The sequence below is a fragment of the Malus domestica genome, chromosome 11, assembly GCF_042453785.1.
Source record: "Malus domestica chromosome 11, GDT2T_hap1".
Classification (NCBI taxonomy): Eukaryota; Viridiplantae; Streptophyta; class Magnoliopsida; order Rosales; family Rosaceae; genus Malus; species Malus domestica.
The window spans coordinates 3,414,615-3,436,723 of record NC_091671.1 but is presented as its reverse complement, the minus strand read 5'-3'; the positions used below and the strand labels follow the sequence as shown (position 1 = coordinate 3,436,723).

The following is a 22,109-nucleotide window of genomic DNA, read 5'->3' as shown; positions in this document are numbered from 1 at the left end:
GCTTCTTGATTCGGCCTCATGTGCCTAGCACGTGACTCATTTTGACGGAAATTTTAGCGGTGTTGACGAAATGGACTTTAGCTGCACATTTTAATGAGTTAAGAGATCAATGATCATGAATTTTTAATTAAGAGATCATTATTCTAATTTGATTAAAGTTAAGAGATCATTGACACAATTTTCTCCAAATGAAAAAAAAAGAAGCAATAACCGTGTAGGACATAGGAGATAAGAAAGCAATCAAAATGATAAAACAATATGACCCCACGAAAAATAAAGAGAGAGGAAAAAGAGGAGTCTAACTTTCCTTTTGGGCAGAAGGAAGAAGACTTCGTTAGGTCTTTCAGTTTCAACACCTAATTATCTCAGCAAATTGAAGAGCTCTAAAGTAGTCTAGATCTGTTGATCTTAATGATCTATGGAAACAAGTCCCTTCATCTTCATCATCATCTGAAAACTCCAACGCGGTAAGTTCCTCTTGCAACTATATATGCCAAATCCATTATTTATTTATTTCATTTTTCTTCAAGTTTGTATGCTTAATTAATTATTTTATCAATAACCATCTATATAATCTGTGCACTTTTCAGGCTTAATTATTCCATCGTTCAGTCTGGATTTGTTGATCATAAGTGCAAACAAGTGCCCTCATGACCTGATTGACTCCCATGAAACTGCTTCTTGCTACAGATCATGTCCAATATTCGTGCAAGTTCGAGTCTTGAAACGTAGGATTGCAAGGTAATCCCAAAGCTGCCCATTTATTTGTTCAACATGTTAAAATTTAAGAAAAATAATGTATACTAATATATGATTTTTGCAATCATATATGGTATGTTTTATTATGCTTTATTATTTAAAGAGTAATGCTATAAAAACTACATATTTATACTATATTAGTGTATCATCTCATATGGCAAGTGGTGGACACAATCAACATCCAGTGAGATAAATTCATAAATTGATGTGACGTGTATACCTCAGTTGCCACATTAGATGATACATAAATGTGACACAAAAATATGTGATCTTCCCAACATTTTCCTATTAAGTAATATTATGTGGTGTGTTTTATTGTGCTTTATACATACAATATCAAGTTTTTTTTATTTTTTATTGGAACATATAATATCAAGTTATTAGATTATTTGGGAGTACTATATTAGGGATTGTATACCTGGCGATACGGTTATGATGTTGGCAACCTTGATCTGAATCCGTCCTGTTGCCATCTCTAGTCCCAAATTGTCACCTCTAGAAATGTTTACTAGGAGTCCATTAATTGATTATTTCACTTTTACTATAAATTTGTATATGATTGCGCATGCATCAATAATAAGTTCTCATCATTTTAATTTGTGCAGTTGTGACTATTTCTGAGTCTTTATAGATGGGAAAAAGGATTTACACATGGTCTTTATAGATTTGGAAAAAGCGTATGATAGGGTCCCAAGAGACATTCTTTGGAGGATTTTAGAGAAGAAAGGAGTACGAGTAGCATATATCCAAGCTATAAAGGATATGTATGAAGGAGCAAAGACTGCCGTAAGAACTCATGAAGGACAAACCGAAAGCTTTCCCATAACTGTAGGATTACATCAAGGCTCATCCTTAAGTCCTTACCTTTTTGCGTTGGTAATGGATGAGTTAACAGGACATATTCAAGATGATATTCCTTGGTGTATGCTTTTCGCAGACGATATAGTGTTGATAGATGAAACTCAGGAAGGGGTAAATGCAAAGCTTAACCTTTGGAGAGAAGTGTTGGAATCTAAAGGTCTTCGCCTAAGCCGATCAAAGACAGAATATATGGAGTGCAAGTTCAGTGCAAATGGAGGCCAAAACGAGTTAGGGGTGAGGATCGGAGATCAAGAAATACCAAAAAGCGACCGTTTTCGTTACCTAGGATCTATCTTGCAAAAGAACGGAGAATTAGATGGAGATCTCAACCATAGAATACAAGCTGGATGGATGAAGTGGAAGAGTGCATCCGGCGTGTTGTGTGACCGCCGTATGCCATTGAAGCTCAAGGGAAAATTTTATAGGACGGCAATAAGGCCGGCGATGCTGTATGGCACAGAATGTTGGGCGGTGAAACATCAACACGTACACAAAATGGGTGTAGCGGAGATGAGGATGCTTCGTTGGATGTGTGGGCACACGAGAAAGGATAAGATTAGGAATGAGGATATCCGGGGTAAAGTAGGAGTAGCCGAAATTGAAGGAAAGATGAGAGAAAATCGGTTACGGTGGTTTGGACATGTGCAAAGAAGGCCTACTGACGCTCCGATTAGAAGATGCGACTATGGGACAGAGGTTCAGGGCCGAAGGGGTAGAGGAAGACCTAGGAAAACTTTGGAAGAGACTCTAAGAAAAGACTTAGAGTACTTGGATCTAACGAAGGACATGACACAGGATCGAGCACAATGGCGTTCTAAGATTCATATAGCCGATCCCACTCAGTGACTTGGATTTTCCAAGTCTCCAACCGAGAAGTTTTCCTCACTCGGGAAATTAAGGGAACACTACCCCAACCTACATGCTCCACTCAGAAAGCTTCAACATACAAGCTTCAACAAAAGAAAATTCAAAGAACTTAGCGAAGAAGGCTTTGGTGTATTTAACACAATACGTTGAAATGAAGGAAAGCTTATTTATTGATATCCCCGATCAGCTACAAATATGTACATATACATGAGTCAAAATAAACACACAAGACGGAGCCTTCACAAAGGTTGCTTAGGAGAAGTCTCAGCAGTCGGTAGAGCCCCAGAAAGAGAAGGCACCGGAGGGGGATCATTTGGAGCCTCAGTACTGGACAAAACCCTAGAAGGAGGAGGCATCAGAGGTTGATCATTCGGAGCTTCATTACGCGGTACAGCCCCAGAAGACGAAGGCAATAAATGCCTTTGGAACAAACCCACAAATCTCTGATGATCAAGTAAAACCTGACCATCAGTTTCCTTCATCTGGTCAAGCTTCCTCTTCATGTTTGTAGCATAGTCATGTGCGAGCCGGTGCAACTGTTTATTCTCATGCTTGAGCCCTCTAATCTCCTGTTTGAGACTCATCACTTCAGCCGCCAAGGATTCAACTTGGCGGGTTCGAGCAAATAGGCGTTGGGCCATATTAGACACAGAACCTGCACACTGAACACTGAGAGCCAGCGAATCCTTAACAGCTAACTCATCAGACCGTTTGGAAAGTAGTCTGTTATCTTTGGGAGTGAGAAGGTTCCTGGCCACCACCGCAGCGGTCATATCATTCTTCATCACGGAATCCCCAACGGTAAGAGGACCAGTAGGGGAGACGAAGGATGGGCGCCATATGTTGTCTGGAGAAGGCGGGGCTGCCTCTTCAACAAGGTTCAAGTCAAAACGACGGTCGGAGGGGCCAGACATTTTCAAAGGTGTTGAAGAGAGAAGAGGTCGGACAAATCAAGATCTTAGAAGTGCAAGAATGAAGCTTCTACTGGTGGAGATTCAAGTGTGCTTTGGAACTTAATGTCAGCCTCTATAAAAATCTGCACTCGACGGAGCTTCAGAAATCGAAGAGGCGCCTGCTCAGAAATCGAAGAGGCGTTTGCTTTCTCAAAAGCTGGGCTGCTTAGAGATCACGAGGGTTGATCTCAGAAATCGAAGAGGCATTTGCTTTCTCAAAAGTTGGGCTGCTCAAAGACCACGAAGGCCGATCTCAGAAATCGAAGAGGCGCTCGCTTTCTCAAAAGCTGGGCTCCCTAGAGACCACGAGGGCCAATCTCAGAAATCGAAGAGGCACCTACTTTTCCAGCCTTGTCAGCACCCGTCACACGCACACTCAGCTTTGCAGAAATTATGGGCATTCTGTCGAAGACTTCTGGGGAAGTAGAAAACACATGAATCTTACTGTTCAATCACCCACTTCCCACACGCAACAATAGCTCATGGGTACCACAGATAACTTTGCCAAAGTTCTCTGCCAAAGTTGAGCACGTGAAGCTTGCAGCTCCCACTACATCGCTCTGACCAAGAAGGGTAAAAGAATAGCAAAGAAACAGCACTAACAAAGTTTAGACCCATAAATTTTGAAGGTCTAGCTACCATATTATTACCCACAAGGGTAAAGGAACAGTACCACTGCTGGATAATTGGAAAGTCCCTGTGTGTCAACCTCTGTGCTTCGTGGCAAGGTAGACTAGCAAACATGCCCAACCTTTACTCACATTCGAGAAAACACTCCCAATAAGATTGCTTGCTCCAAAATCGAAGAGGCACCGTCCTCCGAATCTCGAGAGCCAGACTCCCAACATGACTACTTTCTTAAAAATCGAAGAGAGGGTAAAGGAACAGTACCATTGCTGGATAATTGGAAAGTCTCTGTGTGTCAACCTTTGTGCTTCGTGGCAAGGTAGACTAGCAAACATGCCCAACCTTTACTCACATTCGAGAAAACACTCCCAACAAGATTGCTTGCTCCAAAATCGAAGAGGCACCACCCTTCGAATCTCGAGAGCCAGACTCCCAACGTGATTACTTTCTCAAAAATCGAAGAGACACTGCTCCCCGAATCTTCGAGAGCCAGACCCCCAGCATGATTGCTTTCTCAAAAATCGATGAGGCATCGTTCTCCGAATCAATCGAAGAGGCGCTCGCTTTCTCAAAAGCTGGGCTGCTCAGAGACCACGAGGGCCGATCTCAGAAATCGAAGAGGCACCTACTTTTCTAGCCTTGTCAGCACCTGTCACACGCACACTCAGCTTTGCAGAAATTATGGGCATTCTGTCGAAGACTTCTGGTGAAGTAGAAAGCACATGAATCTTACTGTTCAATCACCCACTTCCCACACGCAACAATAGCTCATGGGTACCACAGATAACTTTGCCAAAGTTCTCTGCCAAAGTTGAGCACGTGAAGCTTGCAGCTCCCACTACATCGCTCTGACCAAGAAAGGTAAAAGAATAGCAAAGAAACAGCACTAACAAAGTTTAGACACATAAATGTTGAAGGTCTAGCTACCATATTATTACCCACAAGGGTAAAGGAACAGTACCACTGCTGGATAATTGGAAAGTCCTTGTGTGTCAACCTCTGTGCTTCGTGGCAAGGTAGACTAGCAAACATGCCCAACCTTTACTCACTTTCGAGAAAACACTCCCAACAAGATTGCTTGCTCCAAAATCGAAGAGGCACCGTCCTCCGAATCTCGAGAGCCAGACTCCCAACATGACTACTTTCTCAAAAGCGAAGAGAGGGTAAAGGAACAGTACCATTGCAACTGGCAGCTCCCACTACCGTGCTATGACCAAGCAGGGTAAAGGAATAGCATTACTACTTGTTGTTAGGGAGACTCCTATATATGTCGACCTCCATCCCCAACGGACAGGCAGACCTGCAAAAATGCTCAACCCTTCATCATATCTGAGAGGGCACTCCCAACGAAGCCTTTCGAAATATTCAGCTTTCTTTCCCCCCGATAATACCTCTGCAAACAAGCTATACTAGAGCAAGAATATCTCATATCATCAGGGTTAAAAGCAAGAGTATCTCATATCATGCTTTTTCCCTGTCTTTTCCTTTGGCCTTGTTTTTACCTGCAAGACAAGGAGAAAGAGAGCAATCAGTCAGCACTTGGAATCAAGCTTCCAGCCAGGAACTGACTGCCTGGAACCCCTTACCTGATTACTTACCTGGCATTGCTCTCGAGTACTCATCTTCAACATCTTATGTTTCCAGGGAAGATTCTGCATCTGCTTGAGGAACAGATAGGGCAAGTGCGAAGGATACAAGGAAGCATGTGGAGACAAGCGTAACAGCACACGTGCCGATACACCCATTACTCTGTCAAAAGCAAAAGTATCCCATATCAGTAGGGTGGAACGTACTCTAGATTTGATGGACTTGTTTTGACCCTCAAATTCTTCAGTCGGCCTTATACTCTGGAGGAAACCAGAAAACCCTCCAGCTCAGTTCAAGAATAAGCCTGTGGAAAGTTACTTCTTCAAAAGCAAAAGTATCTCATATCATCTCTTCTCATTTTTCTTCTCTTTATCCTTCATGCTGCTGCAAGATGGGGAGAAGGTGAACAATCAGTCGGAGCTCTGATTGCTTACCTTGTCTGTCACCTCTTTCAGCAGACCCCCTAGCTCGGCGACTTGGGGGACTCCTACTACATGGTTTGTATCGCGCTTGACCAAGCCTGAGACTACAAGTAAGCTTCAAGTGAAATTGATACATTACCTTGTGCATCTCCACCAGTTAAAGATACCACCCCTGGATGGAGGAAGAGTACTTTCAGAGAAGATGCCACATCTACCTATGAGACAGATAAGGCAAGTCAAGACGACACCACACTCCGATACTTAGAAGTTTCGTGATTACGAGATCATTCTCCCACAATATTTCCTAATGTCATTTGTACAAAATCATTCACTTGTACTCACTAAAGGAGAGCTTGAACCTATGTACTTGTGTAAACCCTTCACAATTAATGAGAACTCTTCTATTCTGTGGACGTAGCCAATCTGGGTGAACCACGTACATCTTGTGTTTGCTTTCCTATCTCTATCCATTTATATACTTATCCACACTAATGACCGGAGCAATCTAGCGAAGATCACAAAAAGCGACCGTTTTCGCTACCTAGGATCTATCTTGCAAGAGAACGGAGAATTAGATGGAGATCTCAACCATAGAATACGAGCTGGATGGATGAAGTGTAAGAGTGCATCCGGCGTGTTGTGTGACCGTCGTAGGCCACTGAAGCTCAAGGGAAAATTTTATAGGACGGCAATAAGGCCAGCGATGTTGTATGGCACAGAATGTTGGGCGGTGAAGCATCAACACGTACACAAAATGGGTGTAGCGGAGATGAGGATGCTTCGTGGGATGTGTGGGCACACGAGAAAGGATAAGATTGGGAATGAGGATATCCGAGGTAAAGTAGGAGTAGCCGAAATTGTAGGAAAGATGAGAGAAAATCGGCTCCGATGATTTGGACATGTGCAAAGAGGGCCGACTGACGCTCCGGTTCGAAGATGTGACTACGGGACAGAGGTTCAGGGCCAAAGGGGTAGAGGAAGACCTAGGAAAACTTTGGAAGAGACTCTAAGAAAAGACTTAGAGTACTTGGATCTAACGGAGGACATGACACAAAACCGAGCGCAATGGCGTTCTAGGATTCATATAGCCGACCCCACTTAGTGGGAAAAGGCTTTGTTGTTGTTGTTGTTGTTGTTGTTGTGACTATTTCTGAGTCTCGACAGATCAAGCTTCCAAATTTCCAAGGAACTAGTATTTGACTGTTGATCTTCCCTTCATCGAGTCTTTTGTTGATCACAAGCAGAGTTAGATTTGAACTTCCATGTAAGTTCTTATTGTTTATTCGAATAATACATTAGTTGTTTTTCATTTTATTTGAACCACTTTTTATTCATTTGTTTCTTCACTTAATTTGTACAGTTCTGCACCTCAATATTGCTCAAGAGCGATTCGGTCTTTCTTTAACTGCTTGGAGTAATCCTCACTCTTAATATGGCACTGGGAGAGGTTTTTCTTGCGGCGTTTCTACAGTTGCTGCTCGACAGGTTGACCCCTCGCGAGATTCTTGAGTACGTTGGAAACGTCCGGGGGGTCGGACAGAAGCTGGAGAGGTGGAGGACCACGTTGTCTACAATCGGAGCGGTGCTGAGCGACGCCGAGGAAAGGCAACTGACTGAAGGTGGTGTGAAACTGTGGCTGGATGATCTCAGAGACCTGGCCTATGATATCGAAGACATGTTGGACAAATTTGCCGTTAAAATGTTGAAGCGCATGATAGAGGGACGTGATCAAGCCAGCACAAGCAGGAAGGTACGGAGATCATTTTATAAAGTTAAATTGAGTTTTGATATGAACTCCGAAATGAAGAAGATTACGAAGCGGTTGCAAGACATATCTGAACGGAAAGATAAGTTTGGCTTGAAAGATACTGGGACGTCTGCTAAGGAATCTCGAAGTTTACCAAGTTCAGGTGTGTTAGATGAAAAGCTTGTTGTTGGAAGAGATGGTGACAAAGGGAAGATTATTGAATTGTTGAAAAAGTCTACCGATTTTGGTGTAGTTGCTATAGTTGGCATGCCCGGAGTTGGGAAGACGACACTTGCTCAACTTGTATTCAACCACAAAAATGATGCCATGAAGGAGTTTGAGCTAAAGGTGTGGGTATCTGTGTCTGATGACTTCAATGTTGTGCGAGTGACAAAGGAAATTCTTGAATCAATCACATCCCGACCCGTCCAAGTGGAGGGGTTTAGTAAAATGCAGCATGATTTGAGTGAGCAATTAAGAGGAAAAAAGTTTTTAATCGTTTTAGATGATATCTGGAACAAAGATGACTCTGATCTATACGATCTCTGGACAAGACTTCAATCCCCTTTTGGCATCGGAGCAGGAGGAAGTAAGATTATTGTGACAACCCGTGATGTGAATGTTGCAAAGATTATGGGAGCCACTGGAGTTCATAATTTGGAGTGTATGGCAGATGGTGATTGTTTGGAAATATTTGAGCGACATGCGTTCAGGGGAATTAATAATGGAAAGCCGGTAAATTATGGTTTAATTAAGACAAGAATTGTTGAAAAATGTCGTGGCTTACCATTAGCTGCAAGGACTCTCGGTGGTCTTTTACGTTGCAAAGAAAAAGATGAGTGGGGAGAAATATTGAACAACAAGTTATGGAATCTAGCAGACAAGAGTGGCATTCTCCCCGTACTAAAGTTGAGCTATCACTATCTTCCATCAAATTTGAAGAGGTGTTTTGCATATTGCTCAATACTTCCAAATGACTATGAATTTGGGGAGAAGCAGCTCATTCTTTTGTGGATGGCAGAGGGTTTGATTCAACAAAAACATGATGACAATAAACAAATGGAGGACTTGGGCCGCGACTACTTTCGAGAGCTATTAGCAAGGTCATTGTTTCAAGAATCAAGCAAAAACAATTCACGATATGTAATGCATGACCTCGTTAATGATTTAGCACAATGGGCAGCAGGTGAAATATGTTTTAGGTTGGAAGATAAGCGAGGTGATAACTTGCCAAGCACTTGCTTTCGAAGGGCTCGCCATTCGTCTTTCATTGCTGGTCAATTTGATGGATTTACGAGATTTGAGGCCTTTCCAAAAGCTGAACATTTGCGAACATTCCTGCCACTTTCACTTTCAAATTCCAGGGTATGGCACACATATTTGCCTCGTAAGGTTACTTTTGAGCTATTACCACAGTTGCAATACTTACGAGTGCTCTCGTTCAATGGCTACAAAATAACTGAGCTGCCAGAGTCAATCGGTGATTTGAGGTTGTTACAGTATCTTGACCTTTCCTATACATATATAGCCAGTTTGCCTAAATCAACAAGCACTCTTTACCACTTGCAAACATTGATATTGGAAGGTTGTTCTCAATTGAAGTCATTGCCCGCGAACATGAGTAATCTAATTAATTTGCGCCATCTCAACAACTCATATGCATCTTCGTTGAAAGGAATGCCTTCGCAACTAGGTCGATTGACAAATCTACAATCACTGCCTCTTTTTGTGGTGAGCGAAGGAAGTGATCATTCAGGGATAAGAGAGATAGGGCCCCTATTGCATCTCCGAGGGACATTGTGCCTCTCAGGATTGGAGAATGTGACTAATGTCGAGGATGCCAGGAGGGCCAACTTGAAATGCAAGGAGAGGCTTGATTCACTGGTCCTAAAATGGTATTATTCAAGCGACACGAGAGAAACAGAATCCGCTGTGCTTGACATGTTACAGCCTCATACAAAGCTCAAGGAGCTCACCATCACGGGTTATGCCAGAGAGGAATTTTCATCATGGGTTGGAGGTCCATTGTTCTCTAATATGGTGCTTGTGCGCTTAGAGGAATGTAACAATTGTTTATCGTTGCCACCTCTCGGACAATTGCCTCGTCTCAAAGAGCTTTATATTAGAGGAATGAATGCAGTCGAAAGTGTTGGTGCTGAGTTTTATGGTGAGTGTGTCATGCCTTTTCCGCTGTTAGAGATTCTCAAGTTTGTGAATATGCGGCATTGGAAGGTGTGGCTTCCTTTCCAACTGGATCACGGAAGTGGTGTTTTCCCTTGCCTAAAAAGGCTTTCAATCAAGGAATGTTCTAAGTTGGAAGGTAAACTGCCAGAGAAGCTCGATTTGTTAGCCAAACTTGAAATTGTTAAATGTGAGGAATTGACGGTTTCGATTGCCAACTACAAACAGCTTCGTCAGCTAAACATTGACGGTTGTAAAGTGTTGGAACATACGGCTGCTAAGGTTGAGTTTGAGTTATTAGAGTCCTTGTGCATTTCAAACATTTCGGAGGTGATGTCTCGGCCAACAGGGGAATTGTTCAGAAAGGGACTAAGCAAGGTTAGAGATTTGAAGATCAATGGATGTGAGAAGCTGACGTCTTCACTGAAGAATGAGGCTAGATTATTGCAGTGGTTGACTTCTCTTGGCCGTTTGGAAATTGAAGACAACTCTCGTCTAGTTGAAGAATTGGGAGAAGAAGCAGAGGAGTTGCTGCAATTGCAAATATTGGATTGCAAGCTTGAATTTCTAAAGTTAAGAAAGTGCGAAAATCTTTTGAAGCTACCAAAAGGGTTAAATCAGCTGTCGTCTCTTCAAGAGCTTCGCATACACGAATGTTCAAGTCTAGTTTCTTTTACAGATGTTGGTCTGCCACCTTCTCTTAAAGACATCCTGATTACAGAGTGCGATTCGTTGATATATTTTGCAAAATTCCAGATTCCCCAAAATCTCAGAAGAATAGAGATAAGAAAGTGCAAAATTTTGAAATCACTAGTGGATGAGGAGGCTGTTGGTTCTTCTTGGTCGTCTTCTTCTCATAGTTGTCTTGAGTACTTGAAGATCGAAGGATGTGAATCTCTGACGTCGTTATCATTGAGTGGCCAGCTTCTCAGGACACTTAAACACCTTGAGATACTTGGTTGTGAACAACTGGAGCTAATCGCAGAGGACAGGTTCTTCCACGACAACACTAATTATTGTCTTGAATACATTATGATCTGGAATTGCCAAAATCTGAAATCCTTACCGGATGGCTTATGCCACCTCAGCAATCTTCAACAGCTATATATTTTCATTTGTGGAAGTCTTGTTTCCATCCCGAGACTGAGTGGGGGGAGAAGACCCTCCAACCTGAGAGAGATCTATATAAGAGGTTGCGACAAATTGGAGGCATTGCGCGAAGACATGCACAATCTCAACTCTCTGGAGTACTTGAGCATCGACTACCGTGAAGGTTTGACTTTTCCTCCCAACCTAACATCACTTGCAATTGGAAAGGTCAAGAGCTGTAAGTCATTGTGGGAGTTGGAGTGGGGGTTGCACAGACTCACCTCTCTTACATACTTGTATATCGACAGTGATGACCCGAATACGGTGTCGTTTCCACCCGTCATGGTACGGATGGAGACGCTCAAATTTCTCGCTCATCTCATAATAAAAGGATTTCCGAATCTGAAGAAACTGAGCAGCAAGGGCTTTCAATTCCTCCCCTCCCTTCAATCTTTGAAACTCTCCTATTGTCCAAAGCTAGCATCCATTCCAGAGGAGGGTCTGCCTCCTTCACTTACGAAACTTTGGATCTATGAGTGTCCAGTGCTAAAAGAGAGATGCCAACCAGGAAAAGGACGCTACTGGCACAAAATATCCCACATCCCTTGCATACAGATAGATGGCACACTGATATGAAGCTGATGGTCCAGGTATCATCTCTCGAGGAATGTTTTAATATTAATATTATTATTATTATTAATCATCTTTATTCTTTTTTTTTTGGGTAATTAATCATCTTTATTCTTGTAAAGTAAAGTAATCCACATATTTTGGGTTGGGTCAAGGTTTTGGGGGTTGAGGAGTGGCTGCTTTGGGAGGTCTTCAATTGGCTGACAACCTGGATATTTCTTGGCCAACATTTCTTCTCCCGGATTCCTATATTTGCTTTTTTTTTTTTGGTAAACGATTGCTATGTTTGCTTGGCCCCTTTTCACTGATTTGTATTATAACTTTGTAAATCAGGCCACTTTCACCTAATGTTTTATTTTATTTTAGCAAATTTTGACTTATGAGCTAGTAATGCATTTTATTTAATGCATCGAGAATAAGCAATCAACAAAGAAATGGAAATGCAAATGATGACCACTAAATGACTTCCTTTACCATAACTTGTCTTCCTGAAAGTAGATAATATGTGCCAACAAATTTTGGTCAATCAAATCCTTATACCAAGCTTTCGTCACTTATTCAAAAGGTGCATTATTCATCTAATTGATATGTAATAAATTGGTGACGATTATACGTTTTAACTGAGTTCTAGGGAAAATTGAGGGTAGTAATACATCAGTACTAAAACGTGAATTTGTGAAAAACTGGTTCGATTTTATTCGTGGATTTTATGTGGGATAGTGATTGTGCAATTTTCCATTTTTTATTTGACTCTCAATTTCATTCTAAACGCACAAACCACGTCAGGGCTGACGCCGACTTAACGGCGTTCCGAATCATCTTTCCGTTCCCGTCAGCAAAATAACGCCGTTCATCCCGAAACAAAAATCGTTAAAGCCTCATATGCTTTCCCAGATTTCATAATGCAATTATAGGCCCATTTCTGGCCCAACGTCTCTCTCTGCTTTCCGAGTCATTTCATTTTCCCGAAAAATAAAAAAGTTCTTTCCCTTTTGATTGAATTCATGTCGGTACGTAATCTCTTTCTTCAATCCGAATATAAATTCTTAACCTTTGTATGGCTTTATTTGTTTTTGGTTTAAATTTAATCTTTGCGATGCTTATTTGCTGGATTTCTGATTGGATTGAGCTCTAATTCATTTAGATTTATTCATTAATTTGTATTGACTTGATTATAATTCTCTCATATGCATTGGTTTTATATTAATTCCTTAGCAAAATTCATGTTTTTAGTATTAATTTTTATGTTTTTGCTAAACAAGTCAATGCGCATTGTGGAACTATACTATATGTCAAAAAGGCCAACGACTGGAAGCGGGAGTCCAGCTAAGAAAAAACTTGAATTAGATCTTGGAAATGCTCGACTCAAATAGATGCTCATCATAAGTTTTTTCCTAAAAAAAAGGGTGGAAACGACATGCAAAGAAGTTACGATATGCCTTGTTCGATTCATATATAAGTATAATAAATATATATTATACTATAATATATATGTTATGCGATCTATATTGAATTGATGATATAGAAAGTTAGGTCCCAATAACCCAAAGGATACAAGCTTGCCCTCTAGTTATTAGCCTTGTTTCTGACAAAATTCCTGATCCTAGGCTCAAACACAATTCAAATAATCTATGCAGCTTCAACATCTCCCGGTCAGCGTAATTTAAAAAAAAGAATAGCTTACTCTTCTACAGTTCATCGAAATAGAAAATTTATGAAGAATTTAGTTAGAGATTAAGGATAGTCACTCCACTTATCATTATTAATGTAAATACATATACTTTATGCAAAATTTGGATTCTTCAGAGGAGCAGATTATAGTTTTTCAATTTGATTTATAGTTTTGCTTAATTACGAATATAGTGAAAATGAAAATGAACAGAAAAGGGTTAGTGAGAAAATGACAAGTTTTCTTCGTGTTTATTACAAAATTAATAAGTTGAAATTTTTGAGAGTATATTGCTTCTTGGAGCGGGTATTGTTTCGAGAGTGTGAATCCCTTGTCGGGAATTGAAGCATTACATAAATAGTTTGAATGATCTTGGGCGTCTCCACCCGTTGCCTATTGGTTTCTGGTTGGATGCTCAATTTGTAATAGAATAAAAGGTATTGTTAATTTTTTTTATTATCTTTCATTGTTTGAGTGGATTGCTTCCTGATGGTGTTTATGACTGGTTTCTGTATCTACTTTTAATCCTTAGTACATTAAGGACATTGCGTACTTCCTAAGTTCTCATGGTCAAGTTTTTGTATGGTTCTGTATGTATGTGTGTGATCTTCATCAGTGGCGGAGCCACATGGAGACCAAGATGGGCACGGGCCTATCCTGAAATATTAGTTTATATACTTTATCTGTTGGTTTGGTAACTAAAGAATATGCGGCTCGGTGGTTCTAAGGGTTTTTCTGTTCCTGCATGTCAGGGGTTCGAAACTTGCTGGTGAACCTCTTCCAAGTTCTTTATCAGCAAATATTTTTTTGGTTAGTTGATACGAAACAAGGTTAATTTATGTTGAAGAAAAATCTCATAATAATAGTATTGAGCCATAATTTTAAATTTTGGTTTGAAATTAATGTTAACTTTATTGTTAATCTCGTAACAAGTTCTGTTTTTATGATATAATTATTTAATACTAAATTTTCATACATGTTAAAGATCTACCAGTCTTGTTTGATTAAAATTTTCCATGCCAATACAAAAAAGGAACCCTTAATTTTCTCTCATTAGTTATATTGCTATATTTTTTGTCTAATTTTTTTATATGATTTAAAGGCCCCTTCTAGTTTAAATTCTTGGCTCCGCCACTGATCTTCATCCCGACTTTGAATGCATAAACTAGCCGGATGAAGAGGTTTTGTTGTTATTACCTTGCCCAAAACAAGGATTTCATTGAGGGCTAAGTAGATTTCTTTTAACTGGGTTCTTATGTCGTCGAGGAAGGTTAGAGTTCTTTATCCTTTTTTGTATTTCAGTCAATAGGTGTATCTTTCGACGTCTGTGCTAAGTGCTTCGTGAAAATGGATTTATGTTGTCTAAATAGTTGTGTTTCGGTTGCCTTTTCTGATCTTCTTCCTTCCTGTCTGATATCTATTTTCTATCCTTTTCATAGGACATTAGCTCCATGGTGTGCTGGTTGCTTTATGTTTATATATTCTCGTAATATTAGTTGTTGATGCACAAAATCAGTGAGGACTTTGGTACAACAGAAAGTGTTAAGTTTGTGACCTTCGCCAGATTGCTCCGGTCACTAGTGTGGATAAGTATGTAAATGGATAGAGACAAGGAAGCAAATACAAGATGTACGTGGTTCACCTAGATTGGCTACGTCTACGGAGTAGAGGAGTTCTTATTAATTGTGAAGGGTTTACACAAGTACATAGGTTCAAGCTTTCCTTTTGTGAGTACTAGTGAATGATTTAGTACAATTGACATTAGGAAATATTGTGAGAGAATGATCTCTATTTATAGAAGAGAGTTTCTAGTTTCATTATGACATTGACACGTGTCGTGTTGTGATTGGCTTCTGATGTTGACACGTGTCGCGCTATTATTGGCTTCTGATGTCGACACGTGTCGCGCTGTGATTGGCCTCCTGGTTTGAGGGAAACTTTTTTAGGTCCTTGACTGTATAACGTTGACCGGTGCTCAGTAATTTTGAGATTTGTCAAGTATGGTATTAGTCTTCAGACCTGTAAGCGACCAACATTCTGTCAGAGCAATATCATTTTGTTTTTCCACTAATCCACATGAGATGAAACCCAAACATGTCAAAAAAATTTGTGCCTTGTCAACACAGTCAACACATGGATTAGTCCATTGACATTTAGCTTAATGAACCATTGTTCTTTACCACATGGCTGCAATTTTTATATACAAACATTAGTCTTTTACCACAAATTTTCAACATTGTCTGCGTGTTCACCAATAACACAAAGGCTTCCAAAATTCCAACGACCCTTTTAATTTCTTCTCAAAAATTCAAAATCCATTTTAATCCAAACTGGAAAAAAGCATAACCAGAAAAAAGCACACGCAAATAATTCTAAACTACTGTTTCCTCTCCTCCTCTTCGTGTTTGTAACCCCCGCAGCATAAAACCCAGAAAAACAAACCTTCACACAATCTCAACAACTCCTCTCATAAAAAACTACGAATCCATTTAAATCCAATATTTACCAATCCATGTCCGAATCGGAAAAAAAGCAGAAGCGCAAAAAATACCCAAAAAATTACAGCAACGTTGCAAATACCAGCAAATCAGAGATTTGCCAACTGAAGAACAAAAACGCAAAATTCTCCTTTAACAAGGAAAACCCAAGAGAGCACCACAATTGACAGTAAAAGGAAACGATTAAGGTTTCATCAAAACAAAGGAAAAACCAAAAATAAAAACCAAAAGAAAATGATTATAAAAGAGGTGTAAATCGACCAAAAACCCAGCCACAACCCAGAAATCCCAAATGGAAAAAAAGGGAAACAACAGGAATCCTTTACCCCAATTAAAGATGTCAAAACCCTCGGAACGCAAAAAATCCCAAATCTAAATAGACACACAACGGCCCGGCAACCACAAAATCCCTTAAACCACGAAAATTAGCAACCCTTTCCGCGAAAGAAAGCACGGATATCATAGGAAACAGAGGATTGGAAGAAAGAACGGCCAAAACGAAAAGAGCAAAAGCTGAAATCAGGAAAAGCAACAAAGGAACAAAACCCTAACACATGTTTGGACGAGGGAAATAAACATAGAATTTGGGAAAAAATCAGAATTTACAAATTGACATGCATTGATTCTCTTGTTTGAATTCATAAACAGTGGCGGAGCCAGAATTCTGAATGAGGAGGGGCCTTTCACAAGTGTGTGTGTGTGTGTGTGTGTGTGTGTAAAAAGTTGAATTCATAACATGTTGACATATGCAATTTGTGTAATCCTCACAAAACTAAAAAAAAATCTCTTGAATTCAATACTAGAAGAAAAAAAATGTAAAAACCCAGACAACCAAGTAAGAGGTAGGTTGTGGAAGGCTAAAGAAAATACAAAGAAGTAGAAAAAAGAAGGAAAAGGGGGAGATGTCTGCAAATAAAGAAGGTGGGTTGCTTTAGAAAATTATAGGGTGTATATTACTGTTAGGTGAGAGAATTGAACCAGAAGTGGGGTTGCTTTTTCCATTTAAAATTGCACATCTCTTTTAAAACTCCCTTGCCAAACTTATCGTTTCATTAGACAGCAAAAAAGATTTAAAATCAAAACAGCTTAACGACGTCGTTTGCTTTATTTTCTTCCATGAGGTTCACACCTCAGATGAAGTCAGGATGGGCCGGGGACTACCCTAGTCCCTTGGTGGCTCCGCCCCTGTTCATAAACATAGAAATTTAGAATTTCCGCGTGGAAAAAAGCTTGGAATTTGGGACCTCAAATTCTCAAGTTTAAATTCCATGTAAATAAGTGTTATTTCCCAATATCTATGAATGAGAGTTTAAAAATAACAAATTCCGTATTCAATTTCATTGTTCTTTTAGATTTACCAAACAAGAAAATTCGCAAATTCTAGAAAATAAAATATCGTTATTTCAATTTTCGTCATTTTAAAATTCTTTAGTAATCATAAATTTCTTCATCCAAACATAGTGTAACTCGTTAAGAAGACTCTCGAAGTCGAGAGAAAAAGATGAGCGACGCGTGGAAAATAGGGACACAAACGGAAAGAAAACAGAGAACCGAGGGCAGTTTCGTCCGGACACTGGTGATCAACAGTGCCAGGGAAACTCACGTTTAGTATATATGATTTACAAGCTTTATTTGGGACTGACCGAATTTGATTATTGAGCAATGTTTATTAAACCGAGGTGATCTGATAATGACTTGATTAATTAACAAGTTGTGTTGTTTTGTGTTGGGTTAATGGGTCCTGCAAGACATTGCTTAATGTCTAAATTTGGCAAACAATATTTTGTCGAGTTCTTGATTCGACAATGACTCAACTCGTTAAAGGGTTCTTAATGAGTCCTGATAACGACTCGACTTGTTAACAGGTTGACTCAAAACCTATTACTTTCATGTCGTTTTGTATCGAATGAAAGAATCGTGCAATAAATTGTCAGACCTAATGGGACCGTGCCAAACAATTGATGATTAATAACTCATTTGGAAGTGTTTTTAAAATGAATGAAAGTGTTTTTGACAAAAACAATTTCACCCATATAGTTTATAGTCATTTTAAAAGTATTTTCAAACGAGTTATATAAAAATGATTAATTAATTTGATAGCAAGTGAGAAGACATGTAGACACCAAACTGTTTAGAAATTTGGCTTAAATGTCAAATTGGTCCCTGTGTTATAACCATATGGCCAATTTAGTACCTGTCACATCCCGGCTAGGGCCCCATCACATCCTGGACTCGACTCCATCGTAGCACGATATTGTCCGCTTTGGGTCCCGACCACGCCCTCACGATTTTGTTTCTGGGAACTCACACGAGAACTTCTCAGTGGGTCACCCATCATGGGATTACTCTCGCGCAATCTCGCTTAACTTCGAAGTTCATATGGAATCCGAAGCCAGTGAGCTCCCAAAAGACCTCGTGCTAATTGGAGGTGGGAATGTACATATAAGGCATAAAGGATCCACTCCCCTAAACGATGTAGGATCTCACAATCCATCCCCCTTAGGGGCCTGACATTCTCGTCGGCACACTTTCAACCATATCTAGTAGAATACACTTCCGGTCAGAGGACTCTGCTCTCCTGCATTCAAATTCGAATCCCTATGAATTTAATGAAAATACCCTGTAATTTTTTTTTTATATTAAAGTTACAAAGTCATATTAGGAAAACAATTATTTGCCACAATACAACTTCAAATTTAAACAATTATTAGACAATAATTCCGTTAAAGAATCCCCCCAATAACATCCCTCCACGTCATCAAACAATAAAAAAGCAAACCATCTTTCTTGCTTGTAGAAGAAAAGGAAGGTAACGGACTCCTTTTCTCTTCCCCGCATTATCCACTCACGTTTTAAAGGGCAACATCCGAACCCCCTTTTGCAATTTGCTTTCCTTCAAAGCCAACAATTCGATTCCCATCGCGTCTTTCCATCTCCATCTCCGAAAACGACCCCAGATTCCCCACATTTATCAAAAACCCATTAAAACCCAGATTCCAAGATCTCAGGCTGCATCTTCTGGGTTCTGAGATTTCTAGAGAGAGAAAGAAAATCCATTCTAGAGAGAGAGAGAGAGAGAGACAGAAACCCAAATCGGTGAGTTCCCTCAGAAGAAGAAGAAGCTTTAAAGCCTGAAAATTCAACACATTCATCAAAAACCGAACAAAACCCAATTCCCAGATTTCGAGATCTCAAGTTCCAGTTTCTGGGCTCTGAAATTTCTAGAGAGAGAGAAAGAAGGAAAGACCCAAATCAGAGGCAAAGATGTGCTGTCCGAGTAGGGTTTGCATGCTGTGTACCTGTTTGATTCTGGTGGTGGTTCTGGTGGGTCTGCTATTCGGTTTCGGAGTCTTCAAGAACGGATTCCACAAGCTAAAAGATACTGTGAATATCTGTGACCCGAATATTCCCGGGTCTTACTGCGGGTCCCAATCGGGTAGGCCCTTCTTGGGTTATGCTGCGCCCTCACCTTTCTAGGTGGTTTGGTTGTTTATCTCTCATTATTTTTCAATGTAACCTGTTTCCTTATCTGTTAATATTTTTTTTAATTTCTAGTATTTTAGGTTTGATTTTCTTATTTCACTAGGGATTTGGGTTGTTCTTGGGATTTATAAATTGATTTGTATTTTTCCCAATTTCAGGCTATTATTTTATTTTTGTGATGTTTATTTTATTCTGTCCCTTGACTTGTGTGTGAGCTTCTTGAATTCTTTAAATTTGATTAGAATTTGGTGTAGACTAAGGTTCTCTTCGTTAACATTTTGTAAAATAGTTTTTTGTTTTTTTAGATACAAAAACAGATAAAAAATGCGTTCGGGACCCTGCGGAAAGCGGGAGCCTTGTTGTAACATCCCACATCGCCCAGGGGAGCGATCCTTAAATGTATATTCCCATCCCTACCTAGCACGAGGCCTTTTGGGAGCTCACTGGCTTCGGGTTCCGTCGGAACTCCGAAGTTAAGCGAGAAGGGGGCTAGAGCACTCTCAGGATGGGTGACCCACTGGGAAGTTGCTCGTGAGTTCCCAAAAACAAAACCGTGAGGGAATGGTAAGCCCAAAGCGGACAATATCGTGCTACGGTGGTGGAGCGGGCCCGGGAAGTGATCCGCCCCGGGCCGGGATGTGACAATTGGTATCAGAGCCAATCCCTGGCCGGAAGTGTGCCGACGAGGACGTCGGGCCCCTAAGGGGGGTGGATTGTAACATCCCACATCGCCCAGGGGAGCGATCCTTAAATGTATATTCCCATCCCTACCTAGCACGAGGCCTTTTGGGAGCTCACTGGCTTCGGGTTCCGTCGGAACTCCGAAGTTAAGCGAGAAGGGGGCTAGAGCACTCCCAGGATGGGTGACCCACTGGGAAGTTGCTCGTGAGTTCCCAAAAACAAAACCGTGAGGGAATGGTAAGCCCAAAGCGGACAATATCGTGCTACGGTGGTGGAGCGGGCCCGGGAAGTGATCCGCCCCGGGCCGGGATGTGACACTTGTGCACTGGGTACGACCTTTTTTATACTCATAAAACGAAAAACACACAGGACACAGGATACAATATTTAGCTTAAATTTTGTAAAGCATCAAATTAATTTTTCTTCTGTTTTTCTAAATAATATAAAATAAACAAATACATTATAAAACAAAATCGGAGTTTTAGCACAAATAAAATCAATAATTTGTACAAACACATCCCTTGACCTAAATAAAAACATGACATCTAATGTACACCAATGGTTCGGAACCTATCAATCAACTCAGAGCAACTCCACCTCTAAAAATTTCATAGTCAAGAGTCAATTCAATCTACCCAAATAAATAGTAATTAACTGCAATGAATATTAATTGTCCAAGTGCACTTTCATCCTTAAACTGAATAGCATAGTCAATTTGTATTAAAATATTATTAATTTTTTTATATAAAATAATAAAAAACTAATTTTATTTTTAATTTCGGAAATAATTTTTAACCAATCTTGTCACGCCATGTGTCATTATCCGAAAGTACAATTTTTGTGGAAGATGATTAGGTATTTATATATATATATATATAAAGTCTTTTTTTTTTGTATTTTTAAACAATTTTTATTAAGTTAATTAATTTGGACCGTTGGATTTAAAAAAAAATTAAAATCCAATAGCCCAAAAGTGGACACGTGGCCAACGGTAACTTCATCTAACATTTTTTTAATTCTAGAACTAAGCTCACTCAACTTGAACGAGAGATGACAGATCTAGGTCGAAACAATATCTTTGTTATATTAGACCAACGCACGACATTAATAAGCAGCATGCATAGATTATGTCTATAATTTTTCAACAAGAAGAAGAAGGACCAAGTCAAATTATATCAAGCTTGTCAAACATATCAAGTTTGTTAGCTATGTTTGGATAGAATTTACTTGGATTTAAGTTAAACAATTAAAAGACTGTTTTTTTCACAAGATTTAATAGTGGCCACAGGCAAGCCAAGTTAGAAATCTCTTTGACTCAGGAAATAATTTGAAAGGTGTATAATCAACGAGAGTACTCGTCAACCGATTTCGAAAAACCCGATTGACGTCCGCGTATTATATGAAAATTTACTAAATTTTACATCCAGTGTGCCCTTTAAAACAAAAAACACATCGCTAAACCGTTTGCGTTCCCCAACTCAAGGGAATTCCAAGATCTCTAGGAAGAAAAAAAATTCGTCTGGCCAGTGGGAAAAAGATCGAAATCTTTTGCCTGGCCAAATACAAAAACACAGAGAGAGAGAGAGAGAGAAACCCTCTTCTCTCTTTTTGGATCCAAATCTTCAGAAAAGAAGAGAAGGAGAAACAAAAGAAATCAAGCAAAGATGTGTTGCCCCGGGTGCATTGCTAGGGTTTGCTCGTGCATTTGTTGCACTATACTACTGACGGTAATAGTTTGCCTGCTGTTGGGTCTTGGTCCCATCCAGAGGTTCAAGATTATTCACATAAATCACCTTCAGGAATCTTGTGAGCCAAGCTTCTATGGAGCACTGTGCAAGCCTGGAAGACCCTTCCTTGGCAACATAGCACCTTCACCCAGCTTGTTGGATAAGATAGCACCTTCACCGTTCTAGGGTTCTTGTTGTTACACTAAATATACAATGTAATCTGTGTATCTTTCTCTCTTCTTTCTATTTTTTGATTTTTTTTCCGGGTTTGCTAGGTTCATATCTTATTGCGGTTATCTTTGGGTTTCAGGGTTACATATGTGTCATA

At 39.9% G+C, this 22,109-nt stretch overlaps 1 protein-coding gene across 3 annotated transcripts; it reads left to right on the top strand.

Moving 5' to 3' along the window:
- The first annotated feature begins 293 nt into the window (after positions 1–293).
- LOC103422622 (putative disease resistance RPP13-like protein 1) lies at positions 294–12,093 on the top strand. 3 transcript variants are annotated; one of them, XM_070807624.1, is made up of 5 exons: positions 294–467; positions 591–741; positions 7,241–7,340; positions 7,437–11,743; positions 11,879–12,093. In XM_070807624.1, exon 4 carries the CDS (start codon positions 7,509–7,511, stop codon positions 11,727–11,729), a length of 4,221 nt encoding a protein of 1,406 aa, XP_070663725.1. In that variant the 5' UTR covers positions 294–467; positions 591–741; positions 7,241–7,340; positions 7,437–7,508; the 3' UTR covers positions 11,730–11,743; positions 11,879–12,093. The 3 variants fall into 3 exon arrangements, with proteins under 3 accessions (XP_070663725.1, XP_028943826.1, XP_070663724.1); XM_029087993.2 differs by lacking the exon at positions 7,241–7,340 and having other exon boundaries at positions 7,437–12,093; XM_070807623.1 differs by lacking the exons at positions 294–467; positions 591–741 and having other exon boundaries at positions 7,211–7,340.
- Positions 12,094–22,109: the final 10,016 nt, after the last annotated feature.